General features: G+C 39.2%; 1 protein-coding gene across 3 annotated transcripts in view; it reads right to left on the bottom strand.

The window, feature by feature from the left end:
- CACNA2D3 (calcium voltage-gated channel auxiliary subunit alpha2delta 3) overlaps positions 1-24,045 on the bottom strand; it is a 1,089,122-nt gene that overhangs the window by 272,799 nt on the left and 792,278 nt on the right. For all 3 annotated transcript variants that reach the window (XM_060203105.1, XM_060203104.1, XM_060203106.1), the window contains exon 14: positions 16,975-16,992. In XM_060203105.1, coding sequence (XP_060059088.1) covers positions 16,975-16,992 — 18 coding nt within the window. The remainder of the gene's footprint in view (positions 1-16,974; positions 16,993-24,045) is intronic.

Genomic DNA, 24,045 nt, shown 5'->3' on the forward strand with positions numbered 1-24,045 from the left:
TGTCCTATCAAATAAAATAGGAAGAAACAAAGAAGGCCACTGGGAGTGGGAGATTCATAGTTCTGGCACCAAATCCCCAGAGATAACCCTGTTTGCAATAAGAGGAGAAATCCTATGGTTTTGTCAATATTTCCTGTTTATAAATAAAAAAAAGAGAGGAGGGGAAGAGGGGAGAAGGGGAAAAAAATGGAGGGGCTAAGGGGAAAAGGGGAGAGAAAAAGAAGGAGGAAGAGGAGGTAGAAGGGGAAGAGGAGAAGGAGAAGCAGCAGCAGCAGCAGCAGCAGCAGCCAGGAAGTGAGACACTGCAGGCAGTCCAGGGCCCCAGCAGTCTGGGGTTGGTTGGCTCTGGTGCTGCTTGGATAGATTACTCCATTGTAACAAGATATCAGCTATGCTTCCTGCTTCTGAACTCCCACTGTTGAAGGTCCATCAAGGTGAGTACCAAACTCTGAGAAAGCATGTGAGCAGGATGCTTGATCCTAAGCAGGCACTGGGGAGAGTGAAGGGTGGCACCTGACAGAGCTTTAGAGGACTGCCAGTGGTGTTTGCAGTAGAGTACTCAACAGACCTGCTTGGCACTGGGGACTTCACCTCACATTCCAGGTTGAGGCTGTGGCCAAATAAGGAGTCCCTTCTGGAAGAGAGTAGCTCAAAGCCAGGAACAAAGGTCAACTAACTCTCCTCACACGCATTTCTTTTCTGGTCCTCTCATATTTGTATACTTTTTCTTATAAAAGTCAATTAACATTGCCACTGTTAGTAGAATATTAATCTGTTATGTGTGTGTATACATATTTGGGAATACAGAACTATGTTTCTGCGGCTTTACTTCCAACACTTGGGAGCAACATAATCTGCATCCCATGAAAGGACACTGCCGCCATCTAGTGGTGCTCATCATAAATTACAGGCACAAAGTCCTGGGAAAGAAGACATTTTCAAAGTATGAGTTTTGCCAATAAAAACATATTTAGTTTCAGCCATTTTGCTCCAAAGGACACAATATCATCTTTTTTGATTCCTGGAAGTTATTCTATATAGTATATATCCCATAACTTCTTTATTCAGTCATCTGTCGATTTAGAAACTGAAGGTGAAGGGAGTCGGGCAGTAGCACAGAGGGTTAAGCACAGGTGGTGCAAAGCGCAAGGAGGGGCGTAAGGATCCTGGTTGGAGCCCTGACTCCCCACCTGCAGGGGAGTCCCTTCACAAGCGGTGAAGCAGGTCTGTAGGTGTCTATCTTTCTCTTCCTCTCTCTGTCTTCTCCCATCTCTCTCTGTCCTATCCAACAGCGATGACAACAATAATAATAACTACAACAATAAAATAACAAGGGCAACAAAAGGGAGTAAATAAATAAATAAAAATAATTTTTTAAAAAAGAAACTGAAGGTGATATCCTTAGTGAAATAAGAGATGAAAGACTGAATGGTTTCACTCACACATGGAATCTACAGAACTTAAACACTTGAACTTGCAAGAAATGAAAACAAAAATTAGAAGCAAACAAACAGTTTTGAAGACTTTGGGGGGGTAGGCAGTGGCGCACCTGGTTAAGTGCACACACTACAGTGAGCAAGGACCAAGGTTCAAGCCCCTGGTTCCCACATCCAGGGGGAAAGCTTCATGAGTAGTGAAGCAGGACTGCAGGTATTTCTCTGTTTCCCTCCCCCTCAATTTCCTTCTCCCTTTCAATTTCTCTGTGTCTCTATCCAATAATAAATTTAAAAAATTTTAAAAAGAATAATTTTACTAGTTTAAAAGCTCTTAATATGAAGGACTATAAAATACTGATAATGTAATACAACATATTTATCCCAGAATATAAATTTTTACCCTAAGAGCATCCATGTCAAAGTGTTACCACAGTTTGTTTAATAGAACAAGCAATTGCATCTTTATGCAAAACAGGATTTAAAAAATAGAAGTATTTATTTGTAGACATCAATAGACATTGTAAACATATGCTATTGGGTAGTCTAAGGGGATGTCCTTCCTAGTAAGTTTCAGTCATATAGGAAAAAGACAAATAAATTGCTCAGTGGTGATTCAAGAACATTTTATTGACTATCTATTCCTGTCCCAAGCCACTCTTCTTTCCTTTCTCACATCAAAATGGTTTCTTAAGCTAATGAATAAAATTTTATATTTGTATAAATGTATAAATCTTCTTGTTTAAAACTAGCCACTGTTTAAATAGCCCACAAATTTCATGATTTTCACTACCAGCTGTGCAGTTCTAAATAACATGGGAGTAAAATTCAGAGTCAGATGATGTTCACATTAGCCAAGCAGATGATGCTAATACTGTGTTCCTTGATCAGGCATAAAATGCCCCACCCAGGACTTGTTTTCCACAGTTCAGTGTGCATCACCAGTGTGTGCCCTGCATCATCACCAGAGGATCTGTCTCCAGAGATAAGGAGCTTCTAACTATAGCCCAAGCACAAAGTCAAAACAGATCATCAAATATGGTTCTCACTAGACACTTTCACTCATATTTGTTTCCAGTACAGAGGATAAGGGATGAAGTGAGGGTGCAAGGGACAAGAGGTTTGGGGGAGAGGAAGTGGGCAGATATTGCAAGTGGGTGAGTATACAGACTCTGGGTCTGGAATAAAAGATCGGTGCAGCTTTTTCCCTACCCTGTGGAGTCATGTACCCCTTTCCAGATCTATTTTTCACTGCTGGTCTCCGTGGTATTTTCACCAAGTGATTTGCACAAAGTGTTCTTCTGATAACTTTCTGCCACCCATCATTCTACCCCCTTGGGGTAAGGAAACTGGAGCTCATGAGTGTCATCTGTTCTCATCCTGTCCACGTGAGACCCAGAGATGGTCCTTGGGTGTTTCCAGGTCATTGGTAAATGTAAGCTCACAGAAAAGGTGGGGACTAGGGGCTTGAACCTGGGTACTTATGCCTGGTAATGTGAGAGCTCAACCAGATGCAACACCAATAATATTATTATACTCAATATTATTATACTCAATCAAAGAACTAACTCAGCGTAAGCACTGAGAAAAATCTGTCTTCTATGACGTTACTCAGATGAATGAATTTCCTTGAGAAATCTAGATAAGGGTGGTCCAGGAGATGGTACAGTGTATAAAGCATTAGATTCTCAAGTATGAGATCCTAAGTTCAATCCCCAGCACCACATGTATCAGTGATGTCTCATTCTTTCTCTCTCTCCTCCTATCTTTCTCATTAATAAATAAATAAAATATCTTCTAAAAAAATCTAGATAGGGGTCAGGTAGGGCACACCCCATAGAGAGCATATTTTACCATATGCAGAGACCAGCATTTAAGCCTCTAATCCCCACCTCCTAGGAAGAAGCTTCAAAGCACCGGAGCAATGCTGCAGGTGTCTTTTTTCTCTCTTCATTTCTCTCTCCCTCTTTTTCTCTGCTTATTTCTCTGTCTCTGTGAAAAAAGGGGGCGGGGCACTGCCACCATAAACAATGGAATTATCATGCAGGTACTGAGTCCCAGCAATAACCCTGGTGGCAAACAAACTAGGCAAATTAAGAACACCAACCATTGTCTAGACTCTTATTTTGCAACTAGCACTTTTCAACTTTTCTATAAGATGTCTGACCCCTAAATAAGATAAGGCATCATTAGGAGCATAGCAGTGGAGAATAAGAATAAAAAAATGTAAACTTTCAAGTAACTTGGCTCCTTGCTTTGCATTTGATTGTCTTCTGGACTGTAAGCTTTTAAGGGTGTGGCCCAGATGTCATATTATTTTCAGACAAGAAATTTTCCCTTTTTACTGAGTCATTGCTATTTGAACATCCTGACTTCTTAAGAGACATTATTTTTTAAAGTTGTCTAAATGTAAAAGTAAACAGGTATCCTTCTTTGGACAGTAACAGCAGCTTGTATGGATTAAATTATTGAATGTCCTTTCTCCTTTTAATAACCCAAAGATAATTTTGTGGGCGATAATGTTGAAACATCACTATGAGAATCCCAAAGTGCTTTTTCTTCTAACAAAGTTATTATTCAAGCAAAGTTGTGTTCTGCTTCCTTTTTTTTTTTTCTTTTCTAGTGTTTCTAAGATGGCAGTGATCAAATCAGGGGACTTGTTTTGTAAATAAGCATCTAGAGAGAGGGCACATATCTGTAGCACAGGTAAGAGAATATCACATATTATTTTATCAGAAAGCTCTTTTAGGAAACTGCATTCTTTGTTTACTAGAGCATAGCATGGTTATTTTTCTAAGAATGCTCCCAAATTAATGAATGACCAGAGGACAATAGATTTTGACCAGTTTTCATAAAATATGATGAATATCTATGACACGTAACTGACACTTCCAGTACAGCTGAACATTTACATTTTCACAAACGTAGTTTAGACACTTCCCAAATAGATGCTTAAAAACACAGCCAACTGTCTGAGCTTTGGGGCCCTGGGACAAAACTTTCCCCCTGTTTAAAGACCCCCTGAAATGCTGCTTCCTCCATAAAAATCTTCCCTAACAAAGTGGAAATGGGAACCAGATGTTCTCAAACCTCACTACAAAGATAATCATATTTACTCTACAACCTAAGATACCATCTAGGACCAAAACTGTGCAAACCATTAATACAGAAAAGTCACTAAGCACTGTGACTAGAAGAAAAGCTAAGTATTCTGGAAAACCCATGAACGCCAAGGAAAGAAGCAAGGAGCAAATCCACTTTTTATCCATAGCATTTAACACAGAACCTACTGCCTAGGAAAGAGCTCAGCAAATGATCCTTGGGTGGATTTATTCCAATGCTGCCCTTTTATTCATTCTATAAATGAGCCCCAGACAGGAAAAGGAGTCACAGAGACTTAGGACCAGAATCTGATTAAGACTCTGTAACTAACTTTGTCTTTTATGTCCTATGCCCCACTTTCTGTTATGGATCCTGAACTTCCTGTCTCTGTGCATTGTGCTAGCAACAATGTGGTCAGATTTGGTGTAAGGAGATTCTACAAGTTGGTACTTCTGTGTTGCCACTACTCCCACACCTATGGACATTTAATTTTTGACAAGGGGACCCAAAATATTAAATGGAGAAAGAAAAGAGAGCCTCTTCAACAGATGGTGCTGGGAAAGTTCGGTTGAAATATGCTGTCACTACTAATAGGGACAGAAAGTTTATGATGGCCAGCTAGTGTCACAGAGGTAAAAAAATAAATAAATAAAAAATAAATAAAACAAAACAAAACATCTTAACAGTTTAATACCATGACTTCCTGGAAAGCAGTAAAAAGAAGAGAAAGGAGCCACAGAAGTAGAGAGACCTCAATTAACTATCCAGAGGGTTACTCAAGTGTGCTGAGTAAGTTACATTTATCCATAGTTCTACTTTTCCATTCTTTCTTCTGTCCACCCACCCATCCATTTCTATTTACAAATACAGGTTGCTATTATCAAATAATACATTAAGTATTTAAATATACTGCCTTCTTTCTGATCCTGCTAAATGTCTCTGCCCATTTTACAAGTGCAAACACTGAAGATAAAAGAGCAAAGTACCTTGATCCAGGCCACAGAGGACAACAGGGAGGGGAGTGGGCCTTACTCCTCCTTATCTTTGGGCTCATAACAAATCACTGTGCCCTCAGACTCTTCTTTTGCTTTTTCTTTTTTTGAAGTACAAAGGCAAATTCCATGTTTTACACCTTACGGAAGCAAGAGTGAGGTGAAAGAGACAACTAAATAATCCCTAGAAGAGGAACTCTCCACCCAGAGTCCTTGAGAGGACTGAGTAGAATTAAAATGTAAAGAGTTGGGGCCTGGTGGGTGGCGCACCTGGTTGAGTGCACATGTCGCAGTGCAATAGGACCCGAGTTTGAGCCCCCAGTCCCCACCTGCGGGGGGGGGGGGGGGAAGGAAGCTTCATGAGTGGTGAAGCAGGGTTGCAAGTGTCTCTCTGTCCTTCTCCCTATCTCCCCCTTCCCTCTCCATTTCTGGCTGTCTCTATCCAATAAATAAATAAATAAATATTTTTAAAAAGTAAAGAGGCTACTGCAGTGCCTGACACATTCAGCAAGTACAACTGATCTTCCAAGGATCACTTTAGACTAGAGAGAGCTCATAAGCCTCTCTGAAATATACCTGCTGCTCTTCAAAATTTAAACTTCACCAGCTGAGTTACATAAATATAATTTTAACTCATTTCACCTTCATCACATGATAGAACATCTTGACTTTAGTCACTGAACAATATGCTTCAGAAAGTAACTGTGGAGTGGATGTTCACTGCAAGTGTAAATGTGTAACCAAGTTAGGAAGGATACAGTTTGGGAAGGGAGTACTTAGGGGAGAAGGAGTTAGTAGAAGAATGGTCAGATGTTTTGGGTGCAGCCAATCTCCAAATCCTCTAAATGTGCCTCAGGTCTGGACAAACATTCAGAATGAGTCCAATCCAGGGACACAGGGCTCATGACTCAGCAAGTGGTTCAACTCCATGAGTCATTTCTGGAAAAAGAAAATCCATACCATGGCATTAGTCTTTTGTCTGACTTTTTTTTATCCCTCATGAAACTAGGTTGGGTTTTTCAAAATCTTTCTAGTTAATTGGAAGGGATAAACATCCAGTTTTCTGCTTTGAACTTCTTAGTAGCTTTGCATGATTGCACAACTGCTCCAGCTTTTCCCCAAAGGGTCATCTCAGTTGAATCCTTTGGCATGGGATGTCGGGAAGTTCTCACAGATCCATCTCTCCAGTTTTCATAGAATTGGGCTACATTTGGGTTTGTAAGGATTATACATCCATTAATTGAGGGTTTGACCAGTGAATAACATGAGTGGGAAAAGGATCGAACAGCTACACTATGACTAAACCAACAAATATGCAACTTTGTTTTACTAAGGAAAACTAAAAAGGTGGTTGCTTCGTTAAAATGGCCAATTTTCAAATTTAAATGTGCAGAAACAATATGGGCAGACAAATTCTGTTGACAAAAGTTACTGTTGCTTGTATCAAAATAATATGCCTAAAACAATAAGGGCAACAAAAGGAAACAAATAAATGTTTAAAAAATAATATGCCTTGAAAAAATAAAGAAAGAAAAGTCTACTCCTATGAATATACTGTGTGTTTGTGTGTTTGCTTGTTTTCTTTTGAGTAAATAATGATATGCAACTACTGTATCTACCTCACAGGAAATCCCCTCCTGTAAGAAACTATGAAGTCAAGTGAAAAATTATCAGTGGTGATTTAGTACAGATTTCACTTAGAGTCATACTTTGACACAGACTTAGTTTTCAAACTTGTTATTGAATTGCATTGGTTTTGGGTTAGCCATGTGTTAGGAACGGCATTCTGATGTGCTTCCTCTTCAAATTAATAGATAATACAGTTATAAAACTACTCATTTCTGATTCGTCCACATGTTCTGGGTTGCCTAATTCTTTGCTTAATTAAGAGATTCTATGAAGTTATCTTGACAATGAACTTGACTAAGATCTTGACCAATGAAGCATAAATTCATATGCTACATTTTTTCAGGAAACATACAACATGTCAAGTGATGGCTACTGTGTTCTAAGTTTTTTCTGTAAATACAGAAGGGATCTCAATATGGCAACCAATTTTGTGATCTTAAGTTTTCCTTAGAATCTGTAGAAATGACATACAAAACTATATACAGGAGGGAGGAAATCTGAGTTCCCAAAATGTCCTGTCCAGGAGGACCTAGGCTGAATGTGATCTATGTTGACTTTAAGACTAGGCTATTCCAATTCACTGAGATTTTAGAACAAATTTTACTCAATGTTCTATCTTCTTTTTTATATGGAAAGAAGAAGGTTTATATTTATATAATTATTTGGAGATATAAACTAGTGTAATAAAACAATTTTAATTCCTTTGTTTTGACTCATATATGTCTGATTTTCAAAAGGACATCAGTGTTTCACAACCATGTCTGCTCAGTTGGTATCACATTCATGTCTATTAAACATGATATAAATATATTAGCATTATCAGTATGAGTTTTGCTCCTGCCACAGTCAACCTCACCTCTAGTAGGGTAATTCATGGTGGAGGGACTCTAGCAAGAATTATTCACACACTTCTCAGGAAACTCCTACACAAGGAATGCTTCCCAGCCACTTATGACATTAAGAAAATCAGGGTTCATGGTGACAGTGCCCTGGGTCTGAAGTTATAAAGGAGGGTTTTCAGGGGGAAATGTCAACCTCACATCCCATCCATCTAGTACTGAAGGTGGTCTTCAGAAATGTCCATTTTTTCTGTCCACAAGAGTGAACACCTTTCATTCTCCACATATGAAGGACTGTGCACTCTCCACATAGCAACTTTATCCAGTGCCATTCACACCAGCTCTTCTCCCACTTTTAAGTCAAGGTAACCCTTCTTTCAACCTGCCCTGCATAGAGGCATAAGCAGCACACTCGATACTTCCAACTGAGAGATGCAGGGAGTGAAGGTAGGTGACCCTAAGGATCTGAACTCATCCTCTACCACTTGATGGATTTCTCAGGGTCAGGTCAATATTGCTTTATGCTTCTGACATGGGTTATATTTAAGCTAAAAATCAAATACGGTCTCTGCTAGGAAATAAAGCTGATCAATAAACAAAGGTGGATTTTAAATGTGTCCTATGCAAGAACACCTGTCATTTATAAAACAACATCCTTCTAATTGGAACTGTCTATACTAAGAATCAAAGTATTGTGACTGTGTGTTTCCACAGTTGAGTCTCAATTTCCCACTTTTTTGTTTATTTATTTCTAGAAAGAATAGGGCTTGGCAGACAACTGTTGACTAACTATTGTTAGTAATCCCACTAAATGTTTTATAATTAATGAATTTGGATACAAATATAATTAATTATTTATAAAATGATACAGGTCCATTGTACAAAATTTGAAAAGTAGCATTAAGAATTAAAAAAATAATAATGATATGGGTGGGGGGTAGATAGAATAATGGTTATGCAAAGATACTCTCATACCTGAGGCTCTGAAGTCTCAGGTTCAATCCCCCTCACCATCATAAGCCAGAGATAAGCAGTGCTCTGGTAAAAAAAAGTGAAGGAGGAGGAGGAGAAGAAAAAGAAGGAAGAGAAGAAGAAAAAGGAAAAGGAGAAAAGGGAGGAGGAGAAGGAGGAGAAGGAGGAAGAACAGCTAAATATTTATTCTGCTAATACTAGGGCATATGTAGTATTGAAGATGTTCATATATTTTTCCAATAATTTTTGTATATATGCATGTATGTGTATATATACACAAAGTAAGAACATAACACACATAGAATTTTATATTTTGATTGAAAAAATGAGAAAAATGAATTTTTGTGACCATCTCTAGGATTTCATTACTCTGGGATTTTTCTCAGATAGAAAGGCAGGGGCAGAGAGAAAAGGCATGAAACCACAGCAATGAAGCTTCCTTCAACATGGTAGGGACTAGGCTCTAACCTGGGTTGCAAACATTACAAAGCAGCACACTATCCAAGTGAGATTTTTTTGATGGACCAGAATTTTTTTTACATTATTAAATAATATTTTGATCCATAATTTTGTAATGACTTCTTAACATCCTGTCTATGGGACTGTTAGTAATTTTTTATCCTACTTTCCTATTCTGGGTATTTTGACTCTTCTTTTCCTCATTATAAATAAAACTGCATACCACTGACCAATATAGACTAAACTTTCCAAAAAAAAGAAGTATTGTTCACAGCATGATGTGAGTTCTTGATAAATGTTTTTACTAATTTTAATGTCTAATGTTATGGCAGTTAAAAACATGTAAACAAAGAACTTCCACTTTTTCCATATGAAATTGAATCCCTATGGTCAGTTAACCTGATTTTTCCCCTCATAAAACAGTACCTAAATGATACAAAAATTCAAATATATAAGAAACATATAAATTCTTTTTCTAAGACACATTATGAAGTTGTTTAATAATTATTATCATAAATAATATTAGAAGAGATTCAAACATCCTGCTCCCAAAAGGTGTTCTCTAGTCTAGAGAACTAGCTTCAGCTAGTCTCCATGTTCTTCTTTGGGTCACCTCACTACTGAGAAGCCAAGCACTTTAAATTCCAGGGTTTTGCCTGCATCAACTTACATTCCTGTGGTAATTGATAATCAGAAATCTCATTCAATCTCATTTAACTGGATTTTGAAGAGAAGAGTGTTCTCACACATTTGGTACATACTACACAATGCAGCCAGGAGAGACAAGGCCCTCATCCCTGACAGGCAGTGATGCTACTTTACAGTACCAATGGGAGGCAGGAGGAAACTCTCCTTTGTCCAGTCACAGTCCAAACAATGAGAAAAGACCATAGCCCAGTAAATGAAAAACTACTACCCTTTCAACTCCCAGTTTCTGCCAATGAACTCTCAATCTTTAACAGCACCCCCCACACACACACTACGAAAGAACTCTCTCTTGATGCGGGATGCGGGATGTGTGCAGGTGAGATCACATATTATGAACTGCTTTTCATTGTTGTTTCTGAGTATACCCACTTTGCTGGTGAAATAGCTGGTTGTTCATTTGTCTGCTGTCAAAAGAGTCTCAAACACGAGAACTGGGAAGGGACATGGGAAGGAGATTGCCCAAGACTCATATGGGTATGAAATTTGCAGTTTACCTTCCTTTCTCAGTACAGATATACTCAAATCTTCACCAGAGACACAACAATCTACTTCTGTGATTATCATTGTTTAAGCAATATGTTTTAACTCAAATGTTCATAGAGTTCTACGTGCAGCACGGCCATGGGAAGAAATGATATAATTGAACTTAACTCTGGTTTCTATCTCCTGTACCTTCTTTACAAAATAAATCTAGTAATGTAAGCTGTAGCCCATTTTGTTGCTATCAATATTCAGGCACTTAGTACAGTCAATACTTAGCAGGCCCAGCTTGGGATATGAAAGATGTAAAAATATGTTCTTATAAAACAGTAAATGAGAAGTAAGGAAAAAAGGTTATCCAAACAAGCTATAACAGTTTACACACAAATCAAGTAAAGGTAAAAACAAATGAGTCATAAACCAGAACCAAATGTAAACAGTTATCACCTCTCATTTTTGCACTTTATTTGCATTGATTTGGCTGATTATATAACTGTAATGAAACATTAAAATTCCTAGATCAGTCCTGAGAATACAGCAGCTTTGAGAACTTTCACTTTTCTATGTTCAGTGACAGTTAATTCAACATTTCAACATACAGAAATTAAATGAGGCGAAGAATGATAAATGATGTCCCACAATAGCTCAAATCTGATTACACTGAGATAAGAGCAGGCCAAATTCTACATATACAAATTAGTACCTAAAAGAACAAGGCAGAGAGAAGGAGAACAGACTTCAGATAAACTTGAATGCATTTTGCCTCCTAAATATACAAACAAGGAAAAAAAGAAAAGGTGAAGTACAGGAACCCACTTACATAGAGGGGGGATAAAGTAACAAAACAACCCCTTCTATAAGAAAAAAAAATCAAACTCCATTTAAGAAGCTAATTTATGCACTCCTGAGTCCACATGCAAGTTAAGCAGCACAGAATATCACAGCAGGCGTAGAACAACAGATCTTGAACCCCCGCTGTGCTTGTTCAAGAAGGCAAGTTCAGCTATTCCTAACAGGAAACAAAACAGGAGACTGGGCTATTAAACAGGGATCTTATTTTTGCCATAAGGTGCAGCCCTAAATGCATCAGTTGCTGCTCCAAACAGGATTAGAGATGTGGTTTTCTTTAACTATGGTTTGGAGAAAAATGCTTATGCCTGCTCAGAATTCTCAGGCTGAGATTAATATAGTGCCAGGCAGAACAGAGCACACCTACAAAAACTCCAAGGAAATGGCTTTGACAAACTCCCAGGCTGTGGGAAGGCAACACACAGTGAAGGGAAGGGAGTAGGAGGGTGTGGAAAAGTTAACTTATATAAACAGTCAAATTTGGAATTCCCCAAAGAACCCTTCTGTCTTTAAAAATTTCAGGCTCCACTCTGCAGTGATTAAATTAATCATGCGATGAACAACTGATGTTTATTTTCTATAGCCAGAAATTACTTGAATGAACATGCAGTTTGAGCAACGGCCTACTTTTTGCCATGTACGTATGACGATTGAATATACATTTGCAAATGTCTTTGGGTAATTCTGTTGTTATAAATATAAAATGGGATCTCCCAGATAGGATTTCCCCCCCCCCCCCCCAGAAATCAGAATACCATGAAGGAAAAAAGGCAAACCTTTTTCACAGATGGATTTTTCCTCACTGTTGAACTCAAGACTAACAGTCTACTTAGAAAAATGGATTCAATTTCCACTTAAAAGAACAGATTTGTAATGGCTTGAAGGCATGGGATCCTACTGCTACATTTTTATCCCCACTAGAGTTATTACTGGAGCTCGTTGCCTGTGGTCATTTCCCCCTCCTTTTTCTCTGGTAGAAGGAGAGAGAGAGAGAGAAGAGGAAAATGGAGGAGGAGAGACACCTTCAGCACCACAGCGCAGGAAGCTTCACCCCTGTGAGGACCAGGAGTTTGAACCTGGGTATTCTTTGTGGCAATGTGTGTTCTTTACAAGATGAACCACCATCTGGCCCTTGTTATATGACTTTTATTTATTTACTTATTTATTTATTACCAGAAAACTATCAGCTCTGGTTTATAGTAGAGCATGGGACTAAATACAGGACTTCAGAGCCTCAGGCATGATAGTCTCTGCATAACCATTGTGCTATCTACCCCTGCCCATTGCATGACTTTTAATTATGATTTCAAAAACTGCCTATGTATTTGGTGAAAATATTAAGCATCTGCCCCAATGTTACAGCAAAGGATGAAATTCATAATTGTATTTATTATCTTGGAGGTGCTTATAATTACAGGTTTCTTTTTCCTTCTTTGCAAATTATTGTTTTAGAAAATAGAAATGCAGCCCCGCCGCCGCCACAGGGGCGCAGACGGCAGGTGTCGCCGCCCATCCGTCTGCGGGGGGAGAGAACCGCAGCCACGGTGTTGTCCACAGGCTGAGTGGCCGCTGCCTGACACTGAGCTCTGCTACAGGACCACAGAGTGGTGGGGGGGGGGGGAAGAAAATAAAAATGCTAAGAGAAGTTGTAGGAGATAATAATTAAAAAATACAGGCTGGGTGGTGGCACACCTGGTTGAGCACACATGTTACAATGCGAAAAGACCCACGTTCGAGCCCCTGGTCCCCACCTACAGGGGAAAAGCTTTGTAAGTGGTGAAGCAGGTGTTTCTCTTTCTCTCTCTCTCTCTATCTCTCCCTACACTCTTAATTTCTGGATGTCTATATCCAATAAAGATAATAAAAAAAAATTTAAGGCACTTACCACACACACACAAATATAGCCATGCAAGAAATAACTTACAGCCGGCAATCATTAATGACTGATACACAAAAGAAGGACACCCAAATGGGACATTTTTAGTTGTAGATCAACTGGGAGATTAAAATAAGCATGTTTACAGAGAAATAATCATCTAAAAGATTTATAGGAAAAAAAAAACAGTTGAAGATGATACAAAGAGAAGTTCCAACAAAAACACAGCACAAATGCAGACACCATATGGCCCAACATACGCACTCATGACCTCATGTGAGAAGCAGGCCAAACACAAAGACATAACTGCTGGAGATGCCTCCCTCTTAACCCCAAACAACAAATTCTGGGGCTTGGAAGGGGCTCATTAGAATCAAGTCTGTGGGTTCAAGCCCCAGTTCTCTACCTGCAAGGTGAAATCTTCATAAGCAGTGAAGCAGTGCTGCAGGTATCTCTCTTTCTCATTCCCTTTTGATCCTCCTCCCTTAATCTCAGTTTCTCTCTACTTCTACTCAATAAATAATAAATAAACATGAATATATTGAAAGTAAAATTATTTTTTTAAATGATTCATATCCATGGATGGGCAATATCTAATACTTTGGGATGAAATCTTTCAAAACACTTATTCCTGAAAGCCTCTTCTTTGTTGGGTTTTCAAGTCCAATTTCTATTTATTGCATTTTATTTATTTATTTATTTACTTGCTTACTTATTTATTTATTTATTTTCCCCAGAGGACTGCTAAGCTCTGGCTTATGGTGGTACTGGGGATTGAAGCTGGGATGTTTGGTGCCTCAGCCATGAAAGGCTTTTTGTATAACCATTTTGCTATCTTCCCCAGCTTTCTATTTCTTTCACTTCATGTAGATACAGAAGGGGGAGCCAGATAAGCAGGAGAGTTTCTAATGAAACAGGAGGCACACCCTAGACCTTGTTTTAGTGATCTCCTGATCATTCACTAGGTTTGAGTCAGGAGCACAAAATACAGCAGAGCCCCTAGCACCCGCATCACAAAGTCCTGCTCTCTTGATTGTAGTAAGGGTAAAGCCAAGCAAATTAATCAAAGCTCTCTCTTTTTTTTTTTTTTTTCATGAGTTTTCAGCATATGCTAGGCACCAAAGAGAGAAAGAGCTCTCACAAAAAAAATGAAAGTTATTCTTCCATTCATGTTAAGTAAGCAAGAACCTTTAGGCTAAGAGAGGTTCAGTCCCTTGTTCATGGTCACAAATTGATGAAGACTAGAATGTAACCCTTCACCTTCCTCCACTAGTCTAATACACATGGGAGAAATTACTGCTTGTAATAGCCTTAACCTTTTTAATAAAGGCCTCCTTGCTAGCATTGAAAAGGTGGAGGAGGAGGGTATGTAGTAGAGATGAGTATCACTGATTGAAACTCACAGTCCTGGGGGATTTTTACCTTCAATCTATATAGTGTGTCTCTCTTCAGCTCACTTCATTTTCAGCCAAGTGAACATTGAAATTTTGGTCAAACTTCTCTGAAGAATTGGAAAGGTCAGAAACTACCCTAAAGGTTATGAATCCACTTCAGTAAAGAGACTTAGTATTTTCTTTTCCTCCTTTTTGGGGTGCTACCAGGGCCATCACTGGAGTTTGGTACCTGCATGATTGAACCAATCCTGGCAGCCATTTCCTTCCTTTTTTCTTCCTCCTTTCCTCCATTCCTTTCTGTTTTTGTTCTTTCTCCCCTTCCTTACTCTTTCCCTACCTCCCTTCCTTCTTTCTTTGCTTCCTTCCTTCCTTGAGGGTGAGATACAAAGAGAGATAAAGAGGGAGAGATTGAGAAGAAACACCTGTAGCACTGTTCCACCACTCATGAAGCTTCCCCCCTGCAGGTGAGGGCCAGGGGCCTGAACCCAGGTATTTTTGCATGATAAGGCATGTGATCTACTAGATGAGTCACTGCCTGGACCCATCCTCTTTTTTTAAAAAAAACATTTCTCTATTTTGATGAAATGAAGACAACTTGCAGCTATGCTGGAGAATAGGAGGCAGCGCTATTCCTCTTCCATGGGCTATTAACTGGTCAATCTTCACTGGAGCATCTTCCTCATTCCTGACCTTTCCATGGTCACAACATAATGCTCCACTTTGCGGCTGTGCCATATGAGGCAATGCATAATGACAGAAGGGAAAAGTGTGATGAGCTAAGTGCTATTGAAGAAGCCAATAAATGGCCCAGCAACATTTGTTCTTGCCATATTCTATGTTGGTTTCTTTTGAACTTTGTTTCAAAATTCCATAGCTGATGGCACCTCAGATTCATGAAGAATCATCTACAACAAAAATTCTTTTGTATATGCATCAGTGAAAATTTGATGAATACATGCCAGTAAGTTGAGACTGGTCCATCTTGAGGCACTGGATATATTAAATCTCTTCTACAAAGAAATTGCAAATGTGGGCAATTAAAAAAGCATGACCTATCAAAGATGCTGAAGCTTCCAAATAATCTGGAATTCTGATCATATATTTACCCTGGAAGCTGTTGCTCTGCTCAAATAATTTTAATGAAGTGCTCAGTCCTTTTGTGATGGCACCAAAGTGTAATCAAATGTTACCACAAGCCAAGTCACACACTAGCATGTCTCGCCTTGTTTAAATATCTCAAATACATTGAGTAATTGTGTAATTATTTTGAGGCCTCTGGCTGTCCATATGGTCAGAGCAGACTGTCTTTGTAGAGCAGTTGTGCTAGCTCTCTCAACTAGAAGGCACCAAATCCTCTCTACTCCACACCGGAGGGCTGGGGAGGTCCTGCTTAAATTTCAGGGTGGTGCCCTACCTCAACTCTTGAAATGAAACCAACCACATCTGGTCCCCAGAAATTTCTCTCTTTTGGAAATCTTGCTTATGTTTGTGAAAAACACAAGAACAATACAGCAGGCATCATGTGACTCCCCACCACCACCACCATCCATAGGATACAATGACATGCCTTGGGGACTATACAGCAAAGCCAGCAATGCAACCACATGGAAACTTTCCAGACAGAAAATATTCTACATGGTAGAACCAGATCATCTTCAACAGATAATGAAGACCAGTGAAAGGGTATGGTAAGGACTTTGTCCTAATGCTCTCCAGGTGGTATGGATGATGAGACAAGCAAGGGAGCTATTGCTTTTGTCATTCAGAAAACACAAGGAGAGGTTCGTTTTCTCTCTCTCTCTCTCTCTCTCTCTCTCTCTCTCTCTCTCAGATTTGGCTTGAGGATCTAGAAAGCAGCCATCACCATTGAGCTATGTTAATTACTCACATCATCTGTCTGCCTCGGAAAGTAACCCACAGAATACCTGTAATGCTATTTGAAGGAGTGTGTCAAACTTAACTTTGACCTCTATTATTTGAGAATTCTTAGCAAAATGGTGGGGCATCAATTCACCCACAAACTAGTGGTTACAGTAAGGTTCTTTGGTGAATCTGACATAACAGGCGAACAGTGGGCAGCTGAGTGTGTTTATCTTTCTGCTCCTGCCCAGTTTAAGGGTTCTACAATTACAAGAGAAAAACCATTTCACTGGTCACAAACAGTGCCAATGCACACGACCATGGAGACATGCACGACTGTGAGTTCTGGGGATGACTGGAATGTGATGACAAAGAGTTTACCTTTTGTGCCTGAGGGAGCTGAAAAATAAGGGGGTGGGGAGAAGAGAAAAAAAAAGCAGTGATTATATAAGAAGTTAAGGTTAACTATAAAATTTCACTTGGCTGCCACTGGCAAATGGAAAGACCAACATGGGGGAGAGTGTAAAGAAGAAAACAAAACCACGTCATTTCCCAGAGAAAGTTACAATGCTGGTCATCCCACCTGCAGTCTGACTCCACGATACCTACAAATCATATGTACAACAAAGTGTGTTTTGGGAGTCATCATGCCTGGTCAGTCTGGTAACCAGATGCATGCAAAGCTTGACCTAATAGTCTCTGTCCTGGATCCCAAGGTCAACACTTAGAAGGCCCAGTTCCTACTTCCTGTAGGCTAACAGCTCTCCACTGGACAAAGACAACTTGGAAATATTTAAGGATGTCACCACCCAGGTGGAGGGGAGAAAAGGGGATGAAAGTAAGTGATTTCTAGTGGGCAGACAACTCGGAGGTGGCTCAACATTCTTCTATGCACTAGTACAAAAATTACCCAGCCAATATGTCAACTGTGTCAAAGTTGAAAACCCCCCCTATACAGAAAGATAAGACCTTTAGAAGAATGTTCTGTTTTTAGAGTCAATGTTTCTTGCTTCCGAACACACGAAATGCTTCCGTACTTTATGGGTCAGGAAGCATGTACAAGGATAGCGTACGTAAAGTGAAGCTGATATGCTAAGAACAATAAAAAGGAGATCAGTCTATCCATAAAGTAAGATATAACAATCTTTCCAATTACACTGGCAAAGAAATAAATTATTTGTAGATACAGGGGAAAAGATGCATACTTATGTGATACATTTGTCTACTTTTCTGCATTGAGATAGTAAACTATGGCTTAATGCCACAATATTTGCAGATGTGATTAGATCATGCACTAGTTTTGAAAAACATTTACCAAGCTGAAATGGAATAAACATTATCTATCTAAATATCAACTGTAGGAACTACATCATGTCAAGACTTACTTTTATCATAAAGATTTACATTTATCAAGTGATACTTTGTTAAGTCCTTTATTTGCATCACTCATCTAAATACAATCATCCAATATTAGGTATCCTTATTATCCTCACTTTGCAGATAAAAAAAGTGACATATTGAAGAAATTTCTAATCACAGACTTCATGATATTAGACATTTTACTGACTGTTACCTTTGCATCTCTGTTTGCAAAATATATGTTGTTTGTCTTCCATGTACCTTCCTTTGTCTAATAATGCCATGAGATCTGTTTTTCAGGCTGTGTCCCTTACTACAAGAATTCTGCTCTAGGGCAAAGTCTGGATATGTCAGATATTATTCTGGTCCACAGGCTAGAGAGGGGTATATTACCATATATGGTTACCTATAACTCTGATGTCTGGTTGCTGCCCTGAGAGTGTAAAAATTGTGCATGGGATAACTAGAATATACTCAATATGTTGTAGCATCAACTGAATCTACCTGATGCAATGACACTGGACACGGACAGTTTTAAGCACCCTTACTCTGATGTTTTCTTCCCCTAGAAATGTATTTTGATCTTTATCTATGTAATATATAATTACCTGTTATTTGTGCTTGGACATTTACTCCTGATGTATACTTTACTTTAAAAAACTTTAATTTTACTCATTCCTTACAATGGAATGCATAATTTTACTAATAAATACTCAGGGGAAGTTCCGGGTGGGGGTGCACAGTGGAAACTATCCCACCTCAGGATGTCCTGTGTGTGTCTCTCTAGAATTCTTCAGATAAGAATGAATGATGACTAAAGTTATTTTCTGTCAACCCTGAGACACATCGGTTCTCAGGGTCCTGGCAACTGGCTATGGTTCTCTGCCCATGTACCAGCCATATGGACATATTAAGTTAAATAATTCCACAATGCTCCATGGATAACACCTGGTGAAATTAGCTTGTTTGACTTAAGAAGGAATCAATTCAACTCAACTTACACATTACTGAAGGGCATGGACACTTGATAATTGTTCTGCAGATTCTCTGTCTCTCTAAATGTTATATTAGAATCACCAGAAGATGAAAAACAAGTAAACCAGACATCATTGCATTTAAATCTTCTGTTTTCCATTCTTTTTTTCTCTTAGAGTAACCCTATCTCTTCATATGAATAAAGAGCAAATCTCTCTTGAACCTGTATGAAAGCCTTTACCCTGGAGGTGGAGATCAACCTGGGTGCCAGAAACTTCCCTAGAATGTTGAAGACTGTTCAAGAAGTACAAACCCCAACCACCCCAACACTCACTCAATTCCAAGCACCTTTATCCCAAAAAGTATCTCAGATGAAGAATTAATAAATACAAACATGATCCTTTCCTCTTACTCCTAGACAGCCACTCTTTAAAAAAGTAGGTTCAAAAGTTTCTCTAGTACTTCTCAAGAGTGCTGAGTAAAGAAAGACATCAAGATGTGAAAAATTTAACCTATAATTAGGAATCATTTCAAGAAAATTCTCCCAAATATTAAACATCTTTTCACACAATGGAAATACAACCTTGGAGATGAGAACATTAATTAAATGATAAATGTGTGTTTCCTTAGGAAAGAATTTATGTTGAATCACAGCTCATGATGTATGAAATACACTGGAGGGCTGGCAGTGGGGGCTCCAAGAATTATAAACATTTGCTGAACTGTAAAAGAAATACCAAAGTCAAGTCCTATACAAACTGCCCAATTTGACAAAATGCTTTGAAAGGCAAGTTGCTCTTTCTTCTCTCTTTCTGGAAGTTTTATCTTGGTAGAGTAGAAAACACCTCTTTTTGACTCTCCACTGAAGCTCATGAGAAGAAACCCAAGGGAAGAAAATGAGAGACTAGGCCTTTGTGGTGATGTCCTCAGTTTAAGACTGCCCTCAAACACTCAACAAAACATACACTTTCCTAAATAACTCATGAGAACAAAGAATGATTTTCCTATTGGAGTTCTTAAATAACACAAATTACAGTTTGCACTGCCATAAACAGGTTGGACCTCTCAGAAGGAGCCTCAGAATAGAATATAACTAATTTAGATTGGCTCCTGGCAGCTGCAGATGCTACTGCTTGAAGGAAAACACTCTTGATGACACAGTCTTCACTCAACATCCGCAAGTGCATAGAACCCTAGACATTCTTGCAGACCAGTTAGTCATCAGGGCCATTGTGGCCTCTGGCCAGAGTCTTGAGACCTGTGCCTTTCTACCTTTGGCAGAACAGCATGTATATAAAAAGAAATGATGGAAACAGGGCTGGGGAATGGTAGAGACTTTGGTTGGCCAACAAGTCTGACTGAAGGCCAAGTCTGACCGATTAGTAATGGCTGTCTAGAGGACTGTGTTGAGAATGATTCTGAAGTTATGTCTGCATTTCACTGGAAAGAATGCCATGACCAATTAGCAATGTCTGCTGTGGGCTTAAAAAATAAGGATTAACAAACCATATTTCTTCCGGACATGATTTCTGAAATCTTCACTGTATTTTTTTCCTTTGTAGCTTGGAGCACATCTATGATTTCTACATAACTTAGGCCTTTAGTGTTCTCTATTCCAGCTTGGTCAAAAGATTCATGAGGACAGAAGGGTGTCTGTTTTATAGTCAAGAACTTAGAAAACCTCTCTATGGAATTCACTAAGCTATGCCTGTGACTGGTGCTCTTCTTATTAAAGAGACTTATTAACAGGGTACAAGTAAAAGGATATCAAGGAAAGAAAATTGCCCTCCTACACACACACACACACACACACACACACGTGCCATGTTGCTAACTCAAGCAGTCATGTTTATCAAGATAAAAACAAAGAGGGAATATGGTAGTGGGTTATCAAGTACAGTGTATATATTACTATGTGTAAAGACCCAAGTTCAAACCCCCCCCCCGCCGCTGCCGCCAGTGGCAAGGAAGAGGTAAAGCAGTGCTGCCTGTATCTTTCATGTCTACCTCTCTGTCTCTCAACTTCTATCAGAAAGGGAAAAAAAGAAAGAAGACAAGACAATACAATACTAGGACTACTTTGGAAGCCCACCAAATCATGGCTTAGAGCAGGGAGAACTGATGCAACTGGTGACATCACTTTATAAGATACAGTTATATGTACATAGCATTAAAGGACAAATTATGGTGAGGTCTGGTATGATACAGTGAATCCTAAAAATAGGATTTTCAAAGTTAACCCAATTGACAAATAATTTGGTTATAACAACAACTATTAATTGCCTTCTTAAACCCTTAGACAGCAGGAACCTTCTCCATTCTCTATAAAACCCATATTTTTCCCAGCCCTGGAAACTCTTAGGTGGAGCTTGTTTTCCTGCATGCTTCTCTCAATTCAAACCAATTGATACTGCATCTAACTGATCTAAACCTAACCAATGCAACCAGCACCACCTCAGCATGTTTCACTTTGGGCTGTTTCCAGAGGCGTTGACTGTTAACCCTCCAGCTTCATTATTCTGGTGAGACTTTTCCTATTTCATAGAACTCCTTAATTCCATTCCGGGTGGTGCACTTCCTAACAAAGCCTCAAAACCTAGATATAGACCAAGGCCCATTAGATAGGGCATATGCACACATGTATCCATAAGTTAGAAAATATATACCTTAAAGCAAAAGTGCACAAAAAAAAAAAAAGCAGGAAGCAAATAGACCTAAAAAAGGTACCATAAAGTACCTAATCAAATAATTTCAACTTAAACCTAGATAACCTCCTCACCAACTACCTATTTCCCTTCCCTCAATCACTCCACTGCTAACCTTGTCAGAAAGAAGTAAGGACTACAAAAGCTGAATAAGGGCAAGAGACTGGCATAGTTTAATGATGGCTCTTTGGTCACTACCAGGTCACCCCATCACCCGGGGCCCTAGTCAGGGAGTCCTGGGATTCCCACCCAGACACGATAGGCCTAGACCTCTAACAGATCCCTCTCACCACTGTCACTGGTCCTCTCCATCAGGAATAACATAATGGAGTCCTTTGCAGGTCCCTATAGGACCTTTACCTCAACGTGGGTCAACAATGGTAGGGACTGTTCCATTATCCAAAGGGAGGTTGGGTAACAACATACTCTGCCATTGAATAAGATGGGTCCTGAAATTAGTGCAGTCTGGAATGTTCCTAGCCATGACTACAGAATGTGAGGTCAGACCTATAGGGATGCAGAGTTTACACAGGCTCCCATGATGAATATGGGCCCCAGATCAAAATGACAGAGTTTACAGTTAATGATATTTATATACTTTTCCCACATTTTGGAGCTACTCTCATCCTTGATTCAGCATTCTAGTCCTTTTTCCAACTATGACACCATCTCCCCAGACAATACTTTTAGCTCACATGCATGCTAGCTGTCAGGCTCAGGCAAAAACTAGTAAAGTCATAGACCTATTAAGATATACCTAAAATAGGTATATCTAAAATAGACCTACTAGCTTTTTCCAAAATGGTGACCACAAATCTCACCTGCAATATTCTTCCCTTTAGGTTTCTAACTATTTAACAATTTGTTCTGCTTTATATCTTAACTCTTTTTCAGCCACCAGGTTCCAGATAGTACCATTATGCCAATCTAACTTCCCTGGGCAGACAACCTCACCAATGTGTCCTGGAGCCCCACTTCCCCAGGGCCCTGCCCCACTAGGGAAAGAGAGAGACAGGCTGGGAGTATGAGTTGACCTGCCAACACCCATGTTCAGTGAAGAAGAAGTTACATAAGCCAGACCTTCCACCTTCTGCACCCTGTAATGATCCTGGGTCCATACACCCAGAGGGATAAAGAATAGGAAAGCTTTCAAGGGAGGGGATGGTATACAGAGTTCTGGTGGTGCAAATTTTGTGGAATTGTGCCCCTCTTATCCTATGGTCTTGGCAATATTTCCATTTTGTAAATAATTTTTAAAAAATCAGTCATACTAAATTTCCTTAGTAGAAGTAATCCTAAAATCAAATCTAAAGTTTGCTTTTGTTTTCTGGAGAGTTCTGAGTGATCAGAAAACTGATTTTCAAAATGAAATTACAGTATTAAAATATATTGACCTAATAAGTCAAACATTTAAAGCTACTCTACTAAAAATAAAGTAACTATAATATTAAGAAAAAGAAAAAAAAAGTCACCAACAATGGAGGAATCATAAAGGCACCAAGCCCTAGCAATAATCCTAGCAGCAAAAAAGGAAGAGCTCTTCCAGAAGAACAGACAGAAAAATTGACTCCCAATGCCTGACACAGATTTCATGATATGCAGATAGTTCTCACTGACCTGGGATGTGCATAAAACCAGTCTAGGAATTTCTTATTTTGATGCCAGAATGGAATGGTCATTTACTAAGAAAACAATAGGAAAATCACTGCTTTCAATTTTGTCTACTGAACTTTTGATGGCTCTAGGATGTTCCTAAACTATCCTAAAGTGGGTGTCCTAAAGTATGTGCACAAGGACAAGGACATCCAGAGAGAAGCATGTGACAAGAAAGTTCACTTATAGAGCCAGGTCCCAGCTGGTTCCCCCAATTGGGGGTCTATGTAATAAGTGAGGTCCAAAAGAAACGTGTAAGGAACCACGATCGATGGGGGTTAGGGTTAAGCATAGCAGACACTGAGCCTTGGATCTAAACAAGGGTGTTTCAAAGCAAGAGAGATAGCAGAGTGATTATGCAAAAAGTCTGTCATACCTGAGGCACCAAAGGTTCTGGGCTGAATCCCCAGCACCACCATAAACTAGAGCTGATCAGTGCTCTGGAAAAGCAAACAAACACAAAGGCATTTAAAAAGAAGAGAGAGAGTTCCTACACCAAGAAGGATGGGACAGGTTATGTCTTAGCATTCCTCCTTTACCTTGACTTCAAGAGGTCCATGCAGAGCTATGAGGGCACCCAAGAGGACACCCATCCCTCCCACTCAACAACATCCCAAAATGGGGGAAGGGGGAGCTCTTTTTGTTTTTCCCATAAATAAAACTCTAATTAAAAGTCTATTCATCTAAACAACATATTTCATTACGAAATATGGAAAGACCAAATGGGAGACAAAGTTTTCCTGCCATCTGGGTAAAACAA

Source organism: Erinaceus europaeus, chromosome 12 (genome assembly GCF_950295315.1).
Source record: "Erinaceus europaeus chromosome 12, mEriEur2.1, whole genome shotgun sequence".
Classification (NCBI taxonomy): Eukaryota; Metazoa; Chordata; class Mammalia; order Eulipotyphla; family Erinaceidae; genus Erinaceus; species Erinaceus europaeus.